We start from the raw sequence: 23,287 nt of genomic DNA, 5'->3' as shown, positions 1-23,287 counted from the left end.
TTTGTTTTGTTTTGTTTTGTTTCATCTACACAAAAATAGGCCAGCTTGGGTCTACACTTTATAACAAAGGAAAAAAATTATCAGTGAGGAGTCCCTAAGTTCTTCGAGTATGTGATCCCATTTAGGAAATGTGTGGTACAGTCAATATTTCTAATTAAGAAAAAAAAAAAGGAAAACATTTCACTCTCTTTTCTCCCAATCCTAAATATCTCTTGTTATCTCTAGTGCTGCCTCCAGCAACATATCTGAATGCTCTCAGTGAAGGGGGAGTCTGGGAAGTCACATAAGGGAGTTGTACTATCTGTAAGAGCCTGGCTACAGCAATGACCTGCTTTTCTGGCCTAGGTACCATTGAGTCAGCCTAGAAACACAAAAGGGACCACATAAACCCTTTGGGACATGGAGTTCTGCTCTGTTTTATATCATCTTAGTGCAGGACTATTGCTTGCAGATGTTTTTTTGCAAAGTATAAAATGCCAGTTGGAGAAAATCAGAAGTAGTTCTGTGAAAATCTTGAGCACCGGGTTGAATTTATCTTTTCTAAAGATTTCCTAAAGATGAAGGAGACTCCCAACTGGACTCACCTCTTGTAAAATGTGGGAACAGACAGTGTATTTGGATTATTGCAGAGTTGAAGCACATGCTGCTAACTGAGATGCAAAGAACGAATAAACAATGACTTAATGCCATTCCTGTTTCACAGGGAGCCATAAATATGGCATAGAAGTTGCTGACTAAGGCACTAATTCAGCAAGTGGTAGAAATTAATCAGGAGGTAATGCCACTTTTATAGGGCAGAAAGGATATAGGAACAGACTGACAGAGCAAAGGGTTGGGGCTGAGATCAATTGAATGGGAACAGACATCTTGGACTAAACTGGCTGTTGCCAATGCAACCAAATGCTATTAGTGAAACTATGTAAGACATGTTTTATATGGAAGGGATGAGCAGTGGGAAGAATCTTACACAGTCTTTGCAAAGCTACAGTGCACTAACCAAAGAGGAGCAGGCAGTGCTGCCAGGGCAGCACGAAAGGGACTTCATCAGAAAGGAGCACCACTCCTGGTTCTTCCTGTCAAACACCTGTAGAGATTTTTCTATCCAAAAAATAGATATTTTCACCAAAAATGTAGTTGCAAAATCATACAGGCTCAAATTACAGCAGTTTGCAATTGTCTCCTTAAGGTCAGTGGCCACTGAACCAGGGCCTTAACATTTTCTTTCTGTCCCAAGGAGATAAAAGCACAACTACGGTTTTATTCTTGTTTTGGTCATTGCTACCTGTGCTAATTAAATCACAATATTTCATTTGCTTCACTGGTCGTGCTTTCTCTCCCGTTTCCCAGGATTTAGTGACTTTACAAAGCACGTGGGGGGCTGTGAAGAATCAAGCCCTGTGTTCACAGAGCCTGCCAGATTCCCTTTGCCTCCTTGAAGGTGTACACCAAAGCCTGCCTGGAGCTGGCTGCATCAGTGATATGTAATCTCACAGCCCAGCCAAGGACAAATAACCCAATTGTGTCGATCTTGAGAGGTTTCTGAGGATTATTCTCTGTATCCTGAAAAGAAGTGAAACCTAATGTCCTGGGAAAGTGTGGTGTGGGGGAAGGAGGTCCCTGCCAGGTGGAGGTGGCTGCAGCCAGGCCCTGAGGGGATTGGAAAAATCTGCCAAAGGCAGCTTCCCTTCCTATATCCTGCCAAGGAAAAAGGATCTTCTGAGCAGAGTCACATTCCACCAGCATTTGGCTGCCATCAGTTTTCATTTCACCATGTTTTTTCCACTTGTTTTAAAAGTGGAATATCCCAACCAACAGAAATTTATCCTGTCTGAAATGCAAACCTGGAAACGGGAAGGGGAGCCCTGCCATGGGGGGAGCATGACTCTGCTGCAAAGCATCGAGGGTCTGTGTGATGCCTGCTTTTCCCTGAAGGTACTCTCTGAGCTTGGCAAGGAGGAAAGAATGGGACCAGGGAAAGAGGAGCACACTGATATGTAATATCTTCAGGTTCCCCAGCATCATTTGGGATGTATATTGAGTCCCTCCTGACCTAGCAAGAATCGGTGCCATCAGCAGGGAGGTGGTGTGGGGGAGACAGGATCACACCAGCAGGCTCTGTAGCATCATTTGTACAGCTGGAGATCTCTATGACTTCCTTTCACAGTGGAGCCCACAGATTTGCATAGATAAATTAAGGGAGAGATATGTATTCTTGAGTCTTGGAAGAGAGGATTTGTTGTGAGGGATTTGTTGTGTTTGTTTGTTGTCATGAGACCACAAATGCTAACTGGTGATAACAGAATCATATGACTTGGAGATAAAAGGTTACCTCAAGGCAGCACCATCGACTTCATGTACATAATTCCTGACAGGCACTCACTCTTACCTGTAGTTAAAAAACACAATTTTTGAAGTCTGAAGGTTTCCCAGATGATTTGTGTCATATCTTCACTGTTCCTTTCTTCAGAAAGTCTGTAGCAAATGTCTTACCTGTTTTCTTCCTTACTACAGTTTAAGTTCATTGCTGGTCATATCCATCAAGGAAATCTGGACAGGGCAGTTCTCTCCTATTCTCTTTTTATCAACCTTTTTCTTTGTTTAAGAGAGTTATCATGTTCATCTTCAGTCCCTTCTTCCTCAGACTAAATATCACTTTATTGAATCTTGCATCACAAATCATGCTTCTACAAAGGCTGACATATTTTTACTTCTTTTTTTTCCCTACATCTCTCTTTCCTTGTCTTCTCTGTAGCTGATACTTTACCTATCCCCACTACTTAGCCACAATTTGATTCTGTCCTTAATTATTTTCTCCATCTATTTCATGACTTTGTAACAGGGCTAGTTCTGGAATTTGTGTTTCTTCTTATTCTGCTTTGCCTTCCTGCTTTTGCAAAGAATGATCTTAAAGTGTTGAAGCATTCTTTGCCTGCCTGGCTAAAGGAAAAGCATGGACTGAGAGCAACTTTACCTGCCAGGAGCTCCTAACCTGGAGCTCCAGTTTAGCAGCAGCTTGTCCAGCCCCAGGCAAGGCAGCTGACCTTGTTATTGCTTTGAGTTTCTTGAGGGCTTGCATGATTTTTAAAAATATGATAGCTTATTGGAAGAAATACATATAAAAACCCACTAGCACCAGTATGAAAATTTGAGCGGGGTTTTAAGGGGTCAATGTCTCCTAAGCAGCTCCCATTTTTCTGGTCACAGGCAGTCTTTAGTTTTATTTTGAAGAACCACTCCAGAAATGGAAAGTTTATATCTAATTAGCACTCACAGACTTCACAGCTGTCATAAGACTGGGGGACATAAAGATGGAGCAGATTAAGTGCTGTTACATGTCTCACATCCACAAAGCAGTATCGCCAGTCTCAACATTGATTCTTCCAAGCTGAGGGCTGCCATAGGCTGCTGGGATTCCTGGCTGTGGGCTTAGTATTGCCCTCATGCCAAAACCAGATCTTGGGGACGTTGCCTGATACTGGGCCTATGCACTTGTGGTATCTCCTGAACCCATGTTAGTTTCTCCAGCCACAGCTCTGCACATTTGAAAGGCAAAGTTAATGTTGTTAAGTTAATCTAGAGATCTTTATTTACATAACTGATTGCAAGATAATGAATTTGTACAAAACAATTTTCCTTTTGTTCATTAAAAAAATACCGTGGAAGAAAACTCTGGGTCTGGATATTGTTCTGTGCAAAGGACAGATTGTTGACATTCCTGGGCAATTCTGCTCTCTGGCAAAGGAGTGCTTCTTATCAAGTGCTCTGATGTACAAGTGCCTGAGGGCTTGTTCACATGGGAAAATCCAGTAGCATTATTCATACCTCTTCACTGTAGAATATGAGTACCCACATGGGAGCTCAGCAAGGGTATAATTATTTTGCTCTAGAAAAGTCCAAAGTACCTTTATATAATTCTTCCTCAAAAGGATTAGCAATGGCACAGGTAATGCAATACCCTGAAGAAAATTAATTTGGGGACATCAGAAAGGACTGCTTTGTACAAAAGCAACTCTTTCCTTGTGTGACAGCACATTTCCTTGTTTGAGATTCCCCTCTTTTTTTTTTTTCCATACAGAATGCTCTGCCCCTACTGTAAAAAAACCCTTTTGACAGAGAAACTAAAACAAACACTGTACATGTACTTATTCACACCCACCCACCCACCCATTCTTTTAATTATTGGTAGTTTTGCTGCACTTACACTTTTCTTCTGTAAATGCATCCTCTGAGCATCACACTCAGACCGATGCTATCTGAGCAGTGACTACAGCTCAGAAGGATGTGCTGATTGCTGATGGAGAGGGGTAGTGCTGGCTCAGGAAAATAAGCAAGAACAGAACCCAAGTAATGTAAAGCAATTTAACACTTGACAGGATATTATCAGGACGTGCTGCACCTGCAGCCATGAACTTCATTTGCATAGCCGAAAAGCAATCTCTGTGCTGTAAAAGTACAGGGTTAGGAGGGATGGCAGAGAGACTGGGATTGGCCTTTGCAGTTCTGCCTTTTGTGTCTACTCTGCCCCTTGCAGTTCTCGCTGAGTGACCCGAAGCAGGTGGTACAACTGGGAGAGAGATTTCAGAGTCCTCTGGTGCCCGCTGGCACCCGTGTGCCCCGGCTGAGCGCACTCCTGCACGGCTTTCTGCAGCTGCAGCTGCAGGGGCTGGGGAACCAGCGGTCCTCTGAGATTTGGGGAAAACCAGCGACGGAATATTTTGTCACAAATTACCTGCGGAAAGGAAAAAGAGCAGATCGTTGTGTTTCAGAAGCTACAACCAATGCTCTGCTGCTTCTCTGGGACTGTAGCAAAATGTCATCTGAATCCAAAATGCCTTTAGCCATTCGAAGAGGGAGGTGTAGAAAAGGAGCATCCACAAAGGCTACACTCTAGCTGAGGAATGGCCCTTCTTCTCAGGCTGGTCATGCACTTCACACATCTTATGAGTGGCTGGGGGAGCCGGAGTTGTTTAGTCTAGGAAAGAGGATGCTGAAGGAGGACCTTATTGCACTCCTCAAAGGAGGTCCTAGCCAGGTAAGGATCAGCCTCTGCTTCCAAGTGACAAGCAATACCAGGGGAAATGGCCTCAAGCTGTGCCAGGGGAGGTTTAGATTCGATATTAGGAAAAATTTCTTTACCAAAATGGTTGTCAAGTACTGGAACAAGCTTCCCAAGGAATTAGATGTGTCACTATCCCTGGAATACTTAAAAGATGTGCAGATGTGGCACTAGAGGTGTGATCTATTCGTGGACTTGACAGTGCTGGGTTAACAGTTGGACTTGATGATCTTAAAAGGTCTTTTCCAACCTAAACAATTCTATGATTCTGCATAACAACTGGTGAGGGTGCAGGGGTGGGAGAAGCAGGAAAACGACAAGCTACATCCCCACAGCCTCACCGTTGAGCCTCACCAACACAAGCTGGGTGAGCTGTAAGACACCTCATCCCAAAGCCAAGAACCCCATGGACACCCCTCTCCACTACACCCACACACTACGTCTGTAGAGTGGAGAATCACAACCACTGCTTACACTCAGACAGCCTCAACTTTCACAGAATCATAAAATTGCTAAAGTTGGAAAATACTTTTAAGGTCATTGAGTCCAAATGTCAATGCAGCACTGCCAAGTCCATCACTAAACCATGTCCCCAAGTGTCACATCTACAAGTTTTTTGAACACTCACAGGGATGGTGATTCTACCACTTCCCTGGGCAGCCTGTTCCAATGCTTGACTACCCTTTCAGGAATTTTCCTCATATTGAACCTAAACCCTCCCTGGTGCAATTTGGTGTAATTTTATCTTGTCCTACCACTTGTTACTTGGGAGAAGAGGCCAACACCCACATCCCTGCAACCCCTTTCAGGTAGTTACAGAGAGCAACAAGAAGTCCCTGAGCCTCCTTTTTTCCAGCCTAAACATCCCTCAGCCACTCCCTGCACGTCTTGTGCTCCAGGTCCTTCCTCAGCTCCATTGCCCTTCTCTGGACATTCTCCAGCACCTCAGTGTCTTTGTTGAAGTGAGGGACCCAGAAACGAACACAGGATTTGAGGTGCAACTCAAGGATGTCACTTTACCATCAGTGGAGCCAGAAGTGCTAATCCCCTGCCTCTGCTTACTCTGGTCTCCTGTCTGTGGCACTGGGCTAACATCTACAGAAAACCATGGTAAATAAACACTATATATAGTGAATATAAAGATCTGTTTGTGTGCCCCAAAACGAGATTTCTGAACAAGACTGACGCTTATGTGGACACATTTAAAATCCCGACTGTCTTCATCTCACAGTCTCCTTATACATACCATGCATTTTATAGTCAGTGTGATTTTAAAAGGAATGGATGCATAAAACAGCTGTGTCTACTCACTTGCAAGTTGTTATTGGCTCTCTGTGCTCCACATTTTCTGATTTTCAGATTGCATTTTGAAAAGCAATCAAAGAAATTACAGTCTTCATCTCCTGTGCACTTCTGTTCCAGGATGTCCCTCATTTTGGGTTCAAAAAAGGCCATATCCACATCAATGGCCACCACCTGTGAATCAAAACATCCCATCAGATCTGGCACGGCATAGCCTTTGGGACAGGGCTGAGCAGGCATTCTTTGCTGCTTGCTTTTGGAAATGCTGTTGAGAGCATCTGCTGGCGGGGAACTGGGATCACAGGGGCTTTATTTCACTTAACTGAGCCACACTAACATTATAAACACCACTTTTTAAACAGAAACAGCCAATTCTTATGCCACCAAGAATGGAAAAATTATTTGTGAACAATATGCATCCCTGGGGTTAACTGGATTGATTTGCCTTAAAGTGGAACTATCCAATCTGAAGGCTGATGTAGCTGCTGGTACAGCATATGCAGATGTGCAGATGGCACCTCAACCTCTCAATTACATGATGGTCCATAATTACCCATGAGCCAGACAGTATCATTTAGAACCCAGCATTCAGACTAGACACCTGACTTTGCCACTGTGGAGAGGAGCAGTGGGATGTGCAAGGATAGCTGCACCTGGTCCAGCTCCTGCAAACCTGTCCTTGCATTCTGTGGATTTGAGTCTGTTCAGTTGTAGAAGGAGATCCCTGACTTTGCTGAAAGCTTGGTCTGGCTTTGTCCAGTCTTCTTTGCCACTGTTTGATTCATTTATTGTGCACAATTCTTGTTCTTATGGTCCAGATATATGTCCTGTAACAGAGTCCAGCCAGAAGCTGGTCAGAGCAGAAAAAACCTGAGTGAAAGGGGTCAGTCACTTTCCTCCCCCTGGCATGAGGCTCTCAGAGCTGTGCAGCATGAAGTGTTTGCAGAACTGCTGCCCATGCTGGGGGTGAGACCTCTCTGGAAGCAAAGGGCTGTGGTCTCAGTTTCTGCCAGTGCCACTCCACCCATGAATGCTTCACTTAAAGAAATCGCAATAATAAAGAGGGAAAGAAAGAAATCCAGTACGGGGATGGCAGCTGCCTGATGTGAGCCAAGCTGTGGGTGACCACAGGGAAGGAAGCCTGTGTCCAACACCATGGATATGCAGCCAGTGGATGCTCACAGCTGCATTTCATACTTGACAGTCAGGATCAGGGATGTCCTTTTGCAGCATCTGACACACATTTTCATGGAGGAAAATGTCTGGGACCTGGGCAAAGCAGAGTTACTTGGGCTCAAATGATAGTTTTATTTTTCAGATTCGACCTCCCAAGTAACATAAGATGAACTGTGTGACTGGAACAGCAACTGGATCAGCCCCAGGAACTAAAGATGTCTGGTTTGGTAGCAGGCCAAATAAATCTTCTACACGCAAAATAAAGAACATGGTCTGATCTCCATTTTGTTCTACTCCTTTTTCCATAGGGAAAAATCTTACAGAGATGAGGCATATCTTAAAAATATAAATATTTTAAAGCATTTTGGAGTGCTCTATAATGATGATATAGCCTAAGGAATTTTGCATGTTTGGACAGGCAATTTTTTTTTTTTTGGTTCTTTACTTCCTGAAGCTTTCTGTGGTTTTGGTGTACAGTTCTTTGCAGAAGAGACAGTGAGAGTAGTGCAGGGTTTCCCCAGTCCCAGCGTCACTGTTCCATCTCCCAGGTGGGGTCTTTTCCAGCACATTTGACAATCTGATCCATTGCTCCACTAGGAAAATCAGCCCTGGTTCCCAAATACGCAGCTGCCAAAGGGCTCAGTGGATTCACTGAAATTCATCTTTTACAAAAATATGTGGGCATCCAGCTAGACCCTGTGAAACACATCTGGGTGACACTCTGCCTATAAACAGCTACATTTTGATGAGCTTTGATATGATCATAACTGATGAAAAAAGTACCCAAGGAAATACAGGAAGGACCCAACTTGGCTCATGACCTGATTGAAAATCACGTTTAAGGTGCTGTAATCTTTCCAGTTTTCTCTGAAGTGTTGGTAAAAGAGGAAGCTCTCCCAGAACACTGTGCATTCACCCAAACCTCTTTCTAACTCTGTACCTTATGTGGCTCCATGGCAGCTTAAAATTCTCCTGGATGATCCACCAGACAGCTCTTCTCTGTGCTGCAGGAGAGCATGTGAAGAGTGGGGGCTTATCCTCCTCACATGAAAATAATCCTCAAAGTAAAGCTATTGCATTCCAGGCACATTTCTTTGGGTATTAGAAGTCTTATTACTCCAATGAGGAATAGTGGTACAATTGTGGGGTTTTGTATTATCCTATACAAGAAATCAGCAAGTGAAAAAATAGCTTAAACATAAGAGACAAAAAAGAGGCAGCGTTTCTGTGTTCCCATTCTAGAACTGGTTGGTCTCTGGAAGATCCTGGCAAAATGAACCTCACCAAAAGGACTCATAAGAGAAGACACATCCAGAATTCATCCCCTTTCCCTAAATGGCATCTATTTTCCTGTAAGTATGTTGTGAAACAGATGCTCTGGCGTGTGCTCAGTCACAGGCAGCCACAGCCCTGAGTAACTGAGGAAGATGAGCAAAGCCTGCCTTGAGGAATTACTTCTTTGCCTAAATAGTGGTACAGCTTGCTTTAGTTTCTTGCTGTAGCTCCTCATCCGTTCCCTGATCAGCTGTATTGCACCTGAATAAACAGCTCTAGAGGGGAAGGGAGGGAATGGTGAAGGAGAAGCTTTCTAATTGCTCTTAATGGCTGTATGTTTAGGTAGTGTTTGTCTAGTAATCTGAAGATACAAGTGTTACATTAACACTCAGTGAGTACTAAAAATATTATTAAAGTCCCTGAAAATGCTCTATATTCACTCAGAGTGCAGAAACTCCACTGATGACACTGCAAATTGGGAGCCTAGTTCAAATACTTACTCACTGCATGGTATCCCCAATCTGTAGATAAAATTCCAACTAAAATCAGAGGAATTTTGTCCACAGAACGAATGTTAGCTGCACTAATACTTAGAAAATATATATAGCTATCAGGTCCGAGTTTCAGCTGCACAATGAAAAGTCAAAGAGTGACAATAGCCAGGAGTTTCATGTTGCTGTCCTTACATAGTTTCCAGCCAGATAAGCTGACCATTAATTCAGCCTTAGTTTCCAAATTCATACAGTTTTTTCATTTCAGCATCACTACCAGAAATGTGACTCAAATTACAACTTTATTTAGAGCTTTTGAAATCTCCTTGCCTCCAGGAAGTGTCCCTCACTCCTTCCAAGGGACTTTGCAGCAGTGCCTTTGAAGAAGTGAAACAAAACAGAAGTGAGCAAGAAGTTTTCAAAATACGTGGCAGGATTTAGTGCTCCAAAAATGTGGCTGTACACATTACAAAAAGGAAAAGCAGTAGAGAATCTTTCTTGATGCTTGTAAATTCATTGGCTGTGCAAAAACTTAGCCAAAAGCTACAGAAGGAGGGAAGTGTCATTTTTACACAGTCACCTTCAGCCTAAAATTCTTGGACCACCACCCCCGAGGCCTGACTTACCGTGAGATCATGCCTGATAGCGAAGTTTTCTGGTTTGATGTCACACAGGTGAAGTCGGTGAGAGAAATCATTATCAAAATGCTGCACCATGTCCAGAAAGCTGAGTGCAATGTCAATGATGGCTCTCACCCTGCTTCTGTGTCCAGTAAGGGAGGGACCAATCACGTTTTCCAAGGGAAAAAGAGTTTTGTGCCAGGCATGTCCAGCTGTGAGATACTCCACAGCATAAAAGTGTCCACAAGAGCCAATAATTCGTAGCACATGTTTGCTGAAGTCCTGCAGCAAACTGAAGTAGATATATTCTTCCTGCTGGAGCAAGGACCACATGCTGGCCACCTGTGCTTTCCAACGTGGTCCCTTCTTCCTTGTCCACAGGGGCCCCATGGTATTGTTAGACAGTTCTAGCCCCAGGGCATTTTTGACCTCCAAAGCAACCATAAGCAGAAGCTCTGTTTCAGGGATATCCTGTGTTTCCAGCTCCTCTAGCATACTGAGGTGCTGGTAGCTGGAAAAGATTTCTTTTTTGGATTTCAGTATGATGGGCTGGCCTCTCCAATCAGCCTGAATGACCTTCTTACCTCTGTCATAGTAAAGGCAGTGTTTGTACACCAGCTTCTGTGCCACACACAGGTCTTCACAGAGGTCTCCAGTCAGGGCTCCGCTGCTGTAGTCGAGGCACTGGAGTGAAAGAGCAGAATATTCATAGCAGAACCATACCCCCTGAACCATGTAGAAGAAACACAAATAATGAGCAATGGTCCTAAGTTCCTAATGGAACTGCAAACACACACCTACAACCATTGGGTCACTAAATGGTTTTTCAGAAGTCTCTAGACATCTATTAATAGGGGAATTTTGCTTCAAAACGGAGATTTTGGGGATAGTAAAGGACAGGCTTTTCAGGGGCAAGGAAAGGAACTGGATGACCTGTTAATCTGAAACTTTTTACTCATATGAGTTCAGTGAAACCAACTTTAAACACTCAGGGCTGCACTGTGTATGATTATGGATTGTAACACTTTAAGGCAGACAGTAATGAAGGACTTCTCTGGAAGGTTCAGGGCAGAATAACTCAGACATTGCCACTAAAACTACAGCAAAGTCCACACGTACCTGGATTTCTGGGACATTCCACAGCTCTGCATATTTCAGCCTTGCACTCAATATACCCTGAAGGAAGTTGTGATAACCTTCTCCTGTATCACCAGGAAACACAGAGGTTGTGCTCAATGAGCTTTGGACCAAGAACTTTCAGAATTTTTGAGTGTATGAAGGCTGCAGAACACAATGACTCTTCAGGTTTCATATGTAGTTATCAGAAGTGACATTTTAATATTAATTGCTTTAATACTTAATATTTTTTTAGCTGGAAACAAGGTCCTTGGAAACAAGAGAACTTCTGCTCGATAATTTAGTGGTCAATGCAAATTAGTGCAAGAACTGCAAGGATTCCCCCACCAGTCCTTCTCTCAAGCCAGAATAATTTCCATAATATCATTTCCAAAAGTGAAGATAGTTGATGTATTCCTATGGTCACTCTGAAGTGCAGCTGTAGGAACTGCTTTGGGTTGCTCAGTAGAGGGGATGATCAGAGGTCCCTGGTGAAAGGGGAATAGAGGGGGTGATGTAGAAAGCCAAACATCTGTGAGGCAGCTTGACAGTGTCATCCACCTCCATTGCTTTCTGGCATTTGAACCTTCATTTAAACAAACTGGCAGGTCCCCCTTGCACGTGCAGGACTTGCAGTGGCTGCCTGAGCCCCACCTCATTTGTGACTGGCTGTTGCACAAGGAACGTGATCATTGCATTCCAGTAATGTATTTTCTTGGGACAGTCTCTGAGGTGTGTACACCAGAGGAATATGTTATGATGCCAAGCAATATTTAGAGTCTAGCCTTAAATAACATGCTGGGGAATGGGTGGAGGATTAAGTCCAAAATCCAAGAATGGTGATCAGTTGACAGAAACAGCTCACTGAGGGCAGGTCTTAGAGACATAAAATTTATTTATACTCTGATGTTCTCACAGCCCAAGTGAGAACATTCAATGCCAGCAAGGAGAGTTAGGTAGGCAAATTCTTGCATGAGTGTCTGGACACTGACTCTATGCATGTGTGTAACACACACACATCTGCATCCTCATCCACATCAAGATGGCTAAGGAGACTCACTCAGCTGTCTGCAGACTTCAGAGCGTGCAGATCAATGTTCTTGCTTTTGAAAATCTGCTCCTACTAATGTAATACAATTTTACTCCACCTTTTTAAGTATAAAATGTCGTTTCCTCAACAAAAGTAGGTTAGCAGTTCTTACCATCTGGAACTCTAAGCAATTTAGAAAGAAAATTACAAACAGAAGGAATTTTGGGGGGTTTCTTTGGATTGTAAGTATAAGCACATTTAAAATTCTATTGACAGACCACAATCTAATTCTCTCATGGTAAAGTAAAAGAAGATAGGACTTAGTCATGTAATTGGGTTCACCTGGGTGAACACTTGCCTCTGTGGACAATTTTACTGTGGTTCACACTTAGAGGGTTCACATGCATGGACTTCTGGCATCTAAAATAACACATGACCATGACCTGTAGCCAAACATGTCAGGGTGCAGCTTATTTTCTGCGTTGACATCACGTCATTCTTAATGGAATTAGTGAGAAAAAATAGTTGTAGAAAAAGCACACTCAGATTTCACAGACAGAAGAGACAGGTCCTTTTTGAACCTAGTTGCTGTTAAGGACTTTTCTGCTGTTTTTTCAGTTGAAGCTATAAATATTTGATTATTAACCTAGTGTCTGACAAACAGTGTCTGAATCATATTCTTCTTATAATGAACTTTTGGGTGTGTTTTGCAAACTGGGAGGAGGACTTGACCTGTGGAAGAGGACTTGACCAAAGAATTCATGGTCTCACAGTGATGAAACACAGATCAGCCTTCCAAAAGTGCATTCTCAGTGGGTCACAAAAGCAAGTAAGTCTTTCAAAAAGGCTTCCTCAAGGAAGTAATCAAGAAGAATGAACCATTTCCTATCAGCCTTTTAGGCTGAACCACAGTCTGAACTGGTGGTTCATCCTGAATCAATTATTTGACCCTTACATCCATTCCAAAGACTCAGTTTTACAGGACAGTCTTCCATCATGTTGGCATGGCTTGTACTATTGTGCTCCCCAGTGTACTAGCTTGCATCTTACAGTATTAAAACACAAATTTGGTGGACTGAAAACATTTAACCAGGTAGTACAGATTACCCTGCCGTGACAAGATGGATCATTTATTATTTACCAACACAGGAAGCTTCCCACTAACTTCAGACCTCACTATACAAGATTGTCCATCATCCTGCTGATAAAAGGATTCCCCGAATAAATATTTCAGAAATATTTCAGCTCCACACTGCTATCCCTGGCTTAATGACTGAATTTTGAGATCTGTTGATGAGACAGCTTTAAATTGACCTAGTGATTGACCTTTGAAAGCCACAGATTCTTCCTTAAGGGCCAGATTCTTAAAACTAAAATATGGAAGTGTTACTGAGCCAAAAGCCTTAAAAGAAGCAGCTGTACTACACAAAAATACCCACACAAGCATGGTTCAGACTCACTCATATGTATCTTATTAAAATTGGCTGCATAATTTTAATATCTTCAGTGCACTTATCAATATAAGTTTTAAAAGCTGGTTTTAAATTAATTTAAAAGCTTAAATTAATGTAAACCTTGCTAAGGATTTATAAAATTTAAATAACTCACTGTACCACCATCAGCACCCTGAAACTGATGTTTTGCCTTGTTAGCTACTTCTTCTGCGTAAATGCAATACAAAGCCAGGTTTGGAAGGCATCAAAATTAATTGATTTCTCCAGAGGGAACAGAAATTGATTGGTATGACTTAGTGTGTTCAGCGTAAATGAAGATGAGACTGGCATTAGGAAAGAGCAAGGGGAGTTTTTCTGAGAGTTAAAGTTGGTCCTTGCAAATTGCCCAGTGCTATTTCAGCCTTCTCAGTGCAGCATACATCTGCACAGATGTATATCTTACTCAGAATGAGGAAATAAAACCTTCAGAATTGCCACTCGCAAGGGCATTTTCACCCACTTCTTTAAAATATCTCATCTCCTACTGAGAGATACTAGTAAAATAGTTTTTCTTAGAAGCTGATTTTGCTTAATAGAAGGTGTGAGACTCAAACTATCAGGTTGTTTCATGGATCAGTTGCACTTTCTTGTAACTGTGAAACTCATGCTATGTTCAGAAGATGTAGAAAAACTTATTTTGGGGCAGATGAAGACGAGCTCATTTTCTAATTATTCCACTCTAAGGACAATCCCTTTCTAACGTCATCTGGGAAAACTGTTGCTTACAAACCTTAGCGATATTACTGATTATTCACCTACTCACAGCAATCGCAGCTACTCTTCCTCTGCAGGGAAGGTCTGGACCTGATCTGTCTCAGTGATAGAGACAACTTTAACAAGCTTGCCACTGAAATCTGATCCCTGGGCTTTTGAAGCCTCGCCTGACGCTTTCCAAACTGAAAAACAGCAACAAGTCTCTGTCCATCTGGTTATTGGTGACTGCCATGGCAAGGACCTGGACCTCCCTGAGCTTGGCAGCTCCGTGCACCTCCGTATCTCAGTGTTCTTCCCGAGCACGTAAGGATGAGGCAGGAATTGTTCCTTCAGCTGCAAACTTGAGCTCAGCCCTACTTCGATCTGGCTCCTGAGGTAAAGAAACTGGAGCTCACTGCCATTAAAAACACGCTGTCAGGACTGCTGCTTACATCTCATTTTCCTTTATTATACAGAATTAAGGAAAATCTATGATCAGTTTTTGCTTGCTTGCAGTGATAGATTATTAAATTCCCACTAGGATTCCTCCTTTCCCACCTAACCAGTGGCACTACAGATACTCTAAGAAACAAAATTTAACTAAAAGCATTAACCCATGCTGCTCCTCTTCTCAGAGTGTTTCCTACACAATCCTAAATCTGTTCATTATAATTTTTAAGGGAAATTTTAATTAATATTTGCAAATCCTTTCTTGAATTTTAACCACGTCTGACATGCCAGCCCTCTCCAGAACGTAAAGGAGGCGATACAAGCTGCCTGGCACTTCTGAAGGATGACTTTTTTTACAAACAGCTTTTCGACTAAAAACAGACAAAACCCCCCCAACACCCGGAGGGAAGGCTTTCCTCCGCTTCGGAGCGTTCGGCTTCGGCAGCGCACCCGCATCCCACGCTCGGGAGCCGGCCCGCCGCCTGCACCTGACCTCGCCCGGGAAGGGAGGCAGGGAGGGAGGGAAGGAGGGAGGGATGCAGAGAGGGAAGGAGGGAGAGAGGGAGGCAGCCGCCCGCCCGTGCGCACCGGGGGCGATGCGGCACCTCCGGCGGCCGGAGCCGCGCAGGGCGCCCCGGAGAGCGGCCCCGACGGACCGCCCGCGTCCCGTCCTGCCGGGCAGCCCCCGGGAGATGCACACGTCCCACCGGGGCACGTACCAGCCTGGCCAGGATCCGGTGGCTTTTCTCGTCCGTGCAGCGCTCGGAGAAGACGCTCCTGTGGAGGAGGAACAGCGCAGCGCTCACCACCACCCAGCAGGCAGCCCAGAGGAGCAGCAGCAGCAGGGCGCATCGCCGCCAGATTTTGAGCCGCAGCCGCTTTAAGCCCGGGATGCCCCTCATCGCCGCGCCGGGGCTGGGCTGGGCTGGGCTGGGCTGGGCTGGGCTGGGGCGGCCGCTTCAGCTGCGAGCGGCGGCGGGGCCGGGGGAGCCGCGCTGCGCCCCTCGCTCGCCCGTCCCACTCCCGCCGGGCTGCCCCGGCCCCGGGCCGCTCCCGCCCCCTCCCCAGGCCGGGGCTGCCCTGGCGGAGCCCGGAGAGCCCCTTTTGAATTTAAGCCACGTAGTTCCGCCGGCTTTTGTCTGCTCTCCCCTGTGCCAAGCGGCCCCTGCAGCCACTTGGCGGCTGCTGCCCGCGCCCCCCGCCTCTCCTCTGCGAGTTTCTCACCCGAGAATAAAAGGAGTTTGAAGGGTGATGGATGCTGCTGTGGGAACCCTTTGCCATCCAGGCGGCTGCTCGGTACTTTGAAGGAGGCAGCTTGGAGACGGACAGGTCCCTCTGGTGAAAGCTCCGTCTCCCGACAAATGAGGACAGGAATAAAAAGTTGTCATTTATTCTGGAATAACTTCTCCAGTTTTACCCTCCCAGACCTCATGGAGGAAGAGACAGAAGTGACTCAGACGTCCTTTCAGTAAGGCAGCCCCCAGCGCCCCTTGGTGGGTCGCCCGTGGCTCCCCCAGCCTCCAGGGCGGGGCGCAGGCTGGCTCCTGCCCGGCACCGCCGTGTCCTGCCTCCCTCGGCGGACAGCGCCAGCCGAGCGGCCACGCTGGATACGTCGCCAAAACAGGCAGGGTGTGCTGGGTGCGAGGGTGCTGGGCTCGATAGATTGTCTCCCTGCCCTCTCGTCGTCTCCCTGGCACCTGTGGCTGTGTTCCTGCTATGGTGTAGTCAATACCACAGGACAGACTCTATTTGACTTCCTTAACGTTTCTGAGCCGTCAAAGACTCAGATGTTTGTTCCTGTGCAGCAAGGAAGATCCTGGCATCCTTTCTTCACTCCAGGTGCAGATGTTCACTGTCCCTGTTCAGAGAGCTCGGTTCAGTGATACATGTTCTTAGCATCATGTCTAACTTAATGAGAAATACTTCCTTGAAAAGTCTTTAAGAAGAAAGATGTCTCTATTGATATGATCGAATTTTATCTCTCAGAACAGCAAGGGAAGAACACAGGTGCAGCAGACTTGCACTTTTACATGATCAGTGCAGTTCTCCTCTACCTGGCAGGGCTTGAAATGGAGCTTCTAAGTAGATGGCATACTGTGGCAGAAAAGAAAAAGGAAGATAAAAATATTGCTGGACATATTCCAGCTTTCTTTCTAGACACTGTCAGTGGGGAGGGAGATGCAAGGAAGAGCAAAATTACTTTCATCTCCAAAGTCTCAGAAGCAGAATCATTATCATTAGCTACATCTTCCGTCAGTGTGTTTTGCACAGTTTCTCCACCATCGCATTTCTTCACCTGCTGAGGCTGCCTTTGCAAATTTTCTTCCTCTTTCCCCTGATTCTTTTACTGAAAGGCTTACTTTTGAGGCACTGGTGATACAGTCTGTTTCTTGGGAAATGTGGCAAGCAGCAAAGACCAAGGAGGTAGCTAGGAACTAAAATATTTTAACCCTTGTTTCTCAGTCTGATAGGAAATGCTTTCAAAAGCTGTCTCTGACCAGCTTGGGGTGTTATTTGGAAGTTTCTAGGGCAATAAGTGGACAAGGAGGAGCTTTGCTTAGCCATTCCTCTGTAGGAGTACCATCTAGGCTTGAACACAGCCAACCTTCATCAGTGAATGCTGCCACCTAGGAGAAAAAATTGCAGCTCTGCCATACTGATGTCTGGAACAATCCTGAGATATGTCCACATGGAAGAGGGATGCCGGTGGTGGGGGAAAGTCAAGCATAAGTCCCTACTGCTTGGTCCTAAGCTGTCTGGGTAATAGTTTAGGCACTACCAAACCCACAAACACTTTAAAGTGTGGATCTTGACTTCTCTATATGTCAGCAATCCCTAAAGGATATATTGCATTTTTATTAGATGCCTGTGAAATTCTGTATATGTGTCATTGGTGTTTCAACAATAGTTCTGAAAACAAATCTAATTATAGCTGACTTTAAGCCAGGAACAAAATGTGAAGATTTCAGACCAGGTTAGGTGTCACAGCTGACCTTCTCCAATTGCTGCTGAAAAAACAAGCATGTTCCTTCTTCCTCCACCACCTCCCTATTGTCCTCTTTGTCTTGCCTGCCTAATCCAGGGAGTTTCCCCAGTGAAAGATATTCGTTTCTGATCAGGGAGCTTTCTCAACTTGCTAACAGGGCAGAGAAGTATAAAGCCGTTTCTTGCCGATATTATTTTTGGAGAGGTCAGCAAGCCCTGAGGATGCCAACAGGCTGGTACAGGGAGATGCAATGCAGGGCCGGGTGCTCTGGGGTGCTGGAGGCAGAGCTGTATCAAATGTCTGCCCCTTAAAGATGCAATGAGATATTGCAAATAAGGTGATCTTAATGGAAATGGTTGATGGAAGAAGCAGTCCTTTCCCCGTTCCCACCCCAGCCCTATGTTGCCACTGTTCCCTCAGCAGCTTGATCCGGGTAGTTAGCCCAGCAGGCAGCATCACTAGGGTGTCTGGCTGCACTTTTCATTTCATCCCAAGATACCAGCTAAAATTCACTGGATTTGGGGGTCTGTAAGGAGCCCACATCCTCCTCTTTGGTTTGGAAACAGCTGCTACTTGTAGCAGGAGCAATTCTAACTTTAACATGCAGGTATTGGATGCTGTGAAATTACAGAATATGAAGAAGTAAACTAAGAAAATAATAATAGGTTTTAATGTAGTTTCAATAGTTTTAATAAAAAATAAAAGTACAAGATGAACGGAGCTTAATGAAGCAAATGCAAGTTGTATGACACTTATACTGGGTAGTTCACCAGTTCCATTTTATGGTAAATCCCATAGGAAACATTTGCAGGAAATAAAGCCCTGTCTTCCCAACAGATTTCAATATAGCATTCAGGCAGGGGAAGGGGTTGTATCTAGGTGTTCAGGCTCTGAATTCTTAAATATCTCACTGACTTTAGTGGATGTGAAAAGCTGGACAAGTCTGGTAAATGTGTATGTGTACACATACGTTTTTGTACACATGTACGTATAGAGCTTCAGAACAGGTCAAAAATTGACCCAGAAAGCTTGGATTTAGTAAAAGATAAAAGCCTAGGTGATTTAGGATCAAGTGGTTTAGCCTTTAATAACAATCTATTGCTAGCTGCAAAATTGAAGTCTAATTTCAGATTTCCCTAAGCTTCAAGGTTAAGACTAACAGAATTTTATATAGATATATTTATGAGTCCCTATGTGCCACAGCAATTTTTCTTTTAAAAACCCCTCTGCATAAGAGAACCTTTGCTTTCTGTACGTAATAAACTGTGGCTGCTTCACATTGCAATCCTGTGTTCCCAAAGGAAGCTATATTCCTATTCTCATTTTGACTGAGAATTAAACTGGAGAGAAATTAAGAAATTAAGAAATTACAAGTCGAATTAAGGCAAGCAACATCAGGGGCAGTAAAAATAGTCCAGGACTAACTGAATTAGTTCCTACCCAATTAGTCTTTGAATTAGTGCTTAGAGCACAATGTCAGCATCAAATTGGTCTCCTCTTCGTTGCTGTGTTGGGCACATCACAAAATTGCACATCACCAGTGACAGTTCAGATGTGGAATAACCAGAGGCTTCAGTAGCCAGGAGTGAGATGCCTTGGCACAGCCAGGTAGGAGCCTGGCATGGCATCCCCCTTGTGCTGGGTGCCTCTGCAGGGGCTCAGCAGCTCCTCAGACCAGGGCCATGAGGAATCCTCAGCCCAAGGAATTGCTAAGCCCTCACATTTCTCATCACCTTCAGACACGAACTACATTGCAGGCTCAAGTCGTATTATGCTGTTAGAGCTGGTTTTCCTAATTACTGAATTCTTCATGAAGAAAGAAAGTAAATCAGCCATTAAGAACTACCTTGGCACTCAAGCAAATGAAATGTAAAACTGGTTCATTAGGACTTACTGTTCTCTTTGATTGATTTTATCACCTGTCATTGGTTGTCTATGGAAATAGGATACATGCCTGCTAAACTTTCACAAGGCATGTATGAATCTCCTATTTTCCTTCCAGGAGGTCAAGAAACTTTTAAGGGCTGTTCAAATCGACTTTGAAAATACATTTATTTCTCTTTTCCTTTGGCAAAGTTGCTGTGAGAAAACCTCACAAGGTTAAACATAGGTTTGAACATGCCCTTTAGGTAGTGAAATTCCTCTGCAGAGTACTGAGTCTACCAGAGGAATCCAAATGTATTTTTTCATTTATGCCATTAATCAAAAAGAGTGTGTTGCAAACTACTCACAGAAGTTTTATGGCATCAGTGAGCAGTGAGTTTATTGGGTCACATTGTGAACCAGAAGCAGAAAAATGGCACAGTATAAAATACAGAGTACAGCTTTGTGAGCAAGGGAAAAGCCTGGTATAATTCACTGATTTAAACAAGGACAAGTGTTTAGACAGAAAGAGCTTTCCCATGTATAAATAGAATTTAAAAATTATATGTTCTTCTGTTTGCTTTTTAATTTTTGAAATATTTCTTAGGCATAGTTGCCCAGGAAAGCCAAAGATATTACCTTTCTCTTTCCCTTTTACCAGTTTCTAGATTCCACATAGCAGACTTTAATTGTCCTGCTCTTCTCATCTATCCCCTTTCAATTAATCTCTTTATTAACCTCGTGCCAACTTTTCCTTCTCATTTGGAAACAGTATTGCCTGAAGAAGCCAGTAAGACACCTTGGCAATCACTGTAGCAGATTGTGGTTTACTTGTAATTCTTCAAACGAGATGGAAAAATTAAGACGTAAAAAATATTCTGGATTTTTCGTCCACATATCCCAAATAGTGCTGCAATATTGCCTATTGCTTCTCTGCTACATTCTTTGCCTGTTTATGTTACCAGTCACCAAAAGGAAAATTAGCTGTACGACGAAGCTTAATCAGTTTGCGAGGGGAATTATAAGTGGAATTTTCTTTGCCTGGGATTAGAGTCAGCGGCTTGACAGCAATTTTCCAAGCCTAAGAGGATGCTCTCCAGTGAAATCTGCTGCTGTATGGCATGTTGTATGTCTGTCCACAGCGTGTGAAAGGGTGAACAAAGAAGGGAAAATGCTAAGATTGTTTCCCAGTCTTTTCGTGTGCAATTTCCAGTCTTTGCATCAAGTTCAGGCCAAGTGATCTCATTATGCCAATAGTGAATCTGGCTCTTTGTAGCCTCTCTTTATGAGTGTCTGAAGCAATTCCAGAAATCCTTAGAAGTTGTAGTAGAGCTGTGTAGAAAGAAACACCCCACTATATAATAAGCTAATTCTGTCTGGCATTGGGCTGTTATTTACATGAATGGCTTAAAGTAATTTAAATGGGCAGAGTATTACACATAATAAACAGATGGTATTCACAGGGCTGTGATCATTTAGATATGTGGAAGCTCAAAAGAGAAAAAGTTAAGTGTCATCTTTTCTTGTCAAATGACCAGACTTATTATTTCAGTGCATTAAAAAACATTTAGACAGCTGATACTATGAGAAAAGATACCATATTGTCACACAGATTAAATCAATCCAGCTCTATGGCTGCAGAGTCTGAAATGAGTTTATGCTAGGAATTTGCACCAGACTGATTTAAAATTTGTTTCTACTGGCAAGAGATACTTAGGATACCCAAAGTCCATGTTTGCATCTTGTTATGCCATAAATTGTAAAATGCAGCCAGAGGTCTGCATGCTGTGTGTTACTAGAAGAGAAATGGAAAGCAAAACTGCTTCTTAGAGATGGAAAAAAGCATCTCCTTTGTAGGCACAAGTAACCACCAAGTGGATACTTATGATACTACACGAAAGGTTTTGTAATCTGGAAATAGACTTTTCAGGGAGAATATGTGCTGCTTTTCTCCACTTACATAAGCAAATCTTAATTTATAGTAGTTTTCTGATTCTTTCGCTTTGTTGTTTTGTCTTAAGGGCTGTGCACTATAGTACTGCATGTTTAAAAATCAAATTAAATGGGGCCATCACATACAGTAGATCATGATACATTTACATATGAGTATGTCCATTTTTTGACTTCTCTTCTAAAAATCCAAATCTGAAGTAGAAAAAAAAAAGAGGGTTTAGGAAGATCATGGATGATTTTCAGTACCAGTTCTGTAAAACTTAATTACTTTCAGTTATTTCCTTGAAGCTGTTCACTGCAGTTCCTTGCAAATGATGAATAGCTTGGGCATGGAGCAAACTGCAAAATGATCCATTAGTGAAATCCAATTTTCTATCAGACTTTACAAGTAATTAGCTTTTCTTTAGATAATATATTGTTAGTTTGCATGCATCCAATGTTGTATGACATTTGTTTAGGGAAGAGTAGACTGTTCAATTTCTGTATTGCTTACAACAAACAAACAGCTCATAACTCTATCAAGGTTAAGCATCCCTTAGTGCAAGTGATTCTCTTGTGTTACTCCTGAGCAAGGAATTTGTGTGTGGGATCCCGTCCAGATGCCTGAGCAGCAGCAGTGCCACTACTGTACAATGTTCCTCCTGTTACATGCAAGCATCCTCCAAGAACCTGAGTGGTTCTGGTGGCCAGGCCTGTTTGTGGGGTGTCACTGCTTTACAAGCACCAACAGCCAATATAACAACCAAGGAGTGCCATGGTGCTCTCTCCTGCTTTGAGCAGAACAGTTGGTGACTGAGAAGCCTCAGAAACAGATTTCTGTAACTTCCTCCACTGGCACAATCTTCTGTTTTCTGTCATTTGTCTTCAGTTCAATCCCATTTTCTTCCCTACTTACATTTTTCTCCTTATTCTTCAATGATTTACCTTTTCAGTTCTTCATAGCCCTTGTCTACCACCAACATCCTCTGACAGTCACCTCTCTCCTCAGAAGATTTGGTGTGTTTTAGAAATCCTTTTCCCCCATCTCTAGCAACAGCATTCTTCCTCTTGAAAAAAAAATCCAAAAAGTTCTTAATTCAGATCCAGAATCAGTGGATTTACTTGGATTTTATTTTGATTTACACAAAGGAACATAAAAGGAGGAATATGCAGAGATGCCACTGTTGGACAACCTTTCATATTCACTGGTTTTAGAGCTCCCTGTTTCCTGCATAGAATGAAATTGTACAGCCCATGCTGTACAGAGGCACACACACATGTTCTTAGCAAAAGAACTCATAGCAAGTCCCCCAAAATGAAAAACAGGAATTACAATGTTCTGGTTGTGATCCTCAGTCCTGGAAGAGTTAGAAGATCCACCAAAGGAAGGGGAATGAAACCACAGTGAAACCACAAGAGATACCAGAAGCAGCCCTACAGAGCTGCATCTTTGGAGTAAAATTCCAGATGGGGAAGCACTTAGGCTCCATTTTATTGAGGAGAGCATGCATTGCTGGCCAAACCTCTTTAATACTTCTCATTCACATTGACAAATCAACAACTTATAAAAGACTGAAATAAAATCTCCCAACATCCCAAAATATATTCAAGGAGAAACTGAAAACGGCATCTACTCACACATATGGCACATTCCATGCACTTTCAGCATGGATAAACTGGGCATGGAGTTGTGATGAAACACTGGAATGAAATACAGGACAGTTGAGATTAAGCAGGAAAAGGGTGAATGCTTTTGCACTTAGAATTTTTGGTCATTCCAAAGAAAAGTGTTGGACTGAAGTGA

The 23,287-nt window shown here is 43.4% G+C and overlaps 1 protein-coding gene across 3 annotated transcripts; it reads right to left on the bottom strand.

The window, feature by feature from the left end:
• Positions 1-3,563: 3,563 nt before the first annotated feature.
• Positions 3,564-16,210, bottom strand: DIPK1C (divergent protein kinase domain 1C). 3 transcript variants are annotated; one of them, XM_014870922.2, is made up of 5 exons: positions 15,927-16,210; positions 15,422-15,479; positions 9,927-10,604; positions 6,368-6,532; positions 3,564-4,729 (listed from the first exon to the last, which is right to left on the bottom strand). In XM_014870922.2, exons 1-5 carry the CDS (start codon positions 16,088-16,090, stop codon positions 4,514-4,516), a joined length of 1,281 nt encoding a protein of 426 aa, XP_014726408.1. In that variant the 5' UTR covers positions 16,091-16,210; the 3' UTR covers positions 3,564-4,513. The 3 variants fall into 3 exon arrangements, with proteins under 3 accessions (XP_014726408.1, XP_014726411.1, XP_014726410.1); XM_014870925.2 differs by lacking the exon at positions 15,422-15,479 and having other exon boundaries at positions 15,927-16,141; XM_014870924.2 differs by lacking the exon at positions 15,927-16,210 and having other exon boundaries at positions 15,422-15,632.
• Positions 16,211-23,287: the final 7,077 nt, after the last annotated feature.

Source organism: Sturnus vulgaris, chromosome 1 (assembly GCF_052056855.1).
Source record: "Sturnus vulgaris isolate bStuVul1 chromosome 1, bStuVul1.hap1, whole genome shotgun sequence".
NCBI lineage: Eukaryota > Metazoa > Chordata > Aves > Passeriformes > Sturnidae > Sturnus > Sturnus vulgaris.
Note: the sequence above shows the minus strand (reverse complement) of the source record. Positions and strands in the feature narration are given on the sequence as shown.